This window comes from Eimeria mitis, genomic scaffold (assembly GCF_000499745.2).
Source record: "Eimeria mitis Houghton genomic scaffold, Emh_scaff2591, whole genome shotgun sequence".
NCBI lineage: Eukaryota > Apicomplexa > Conoidasida > Eucoccidiorida > Eimeriidae > Eimeria > Eimeria mitis.
In genome coordinates this window covers 2,089-2,633 of record NW_013570931.1, presented here as the reverse complement: position 1 = coordinate 2,633, position 545 = coordinate 2,089, and the positions used below count along the sequence as shown (strand labels likewise).

Genomic DNA, 545 nt, shown 5'->3' with positions numbered 1-545 from the left:
GCTGCTGCAGCCACAGCATAAGCAGCGACATCAGCAGCAGCTGCAGCAGCAGCTGCAGCAACAGCAGCAGCAGCAACAGCAACAGCAGCAGCAGCAACAGCAGCAGCAGCTGCAGGTGTGTACGTACACCTCATGAGGCGAGCGTATCACCAATGTCTCGCCGATCCCTACGACAGCCGTTGCTGCTGCTGCTGCTGCTGTTGCTGCTGCTGCTGCTGCTGCTGCAGCAACAGCAGCAGACACAGGTATATGCAGCCGCCCTGAGGCAGCATGCGTTCCTCTCTCTGTCTTCTTTAGCTGCCCCCCCCACACAGAGAAACAAGCCCCTGCAGCAGGCGCAGCAGCAGCAGCAGCAGCAGCAGCAGCAACTGCAGCAGCAGCTGCAGCTGCAGCAGCAGCAGCCCTTAATGTACCTCTTCGATGGCCCCGCCATCCGACGCAGCTTGAACCTTAGCAGCAGCAGCAGCAGCAACAGCAGCAGCAGCAGCAGCAGCAGCAACGTACAGCTGGGGAGCTGTCTATACACCCCATCATCACGTGCTGCC

The 545-nt window shown here is 60.4% G+C and overlaps 1 protein-coding gene across 1 annotated transcript in view; it reads left to right on the top strand.

The window, feature by feature from the left end:
* Positions 1–152: 152 nt before the first annotated feature.
* The window catches only part of EMH_0056000 (uncharacterized protein), a gene marked incomplete at both ends in the record, with an annotated part of 936 nt that continues 543 nt past the window's right edge, over positions 153–545 (top strand). The window contains one exon of the mRNA XM_013497300.1: positions 153–545. Within this exon, the coding sequence (XP_013352754.1) occupies positions 153–545 (393 nt within the window).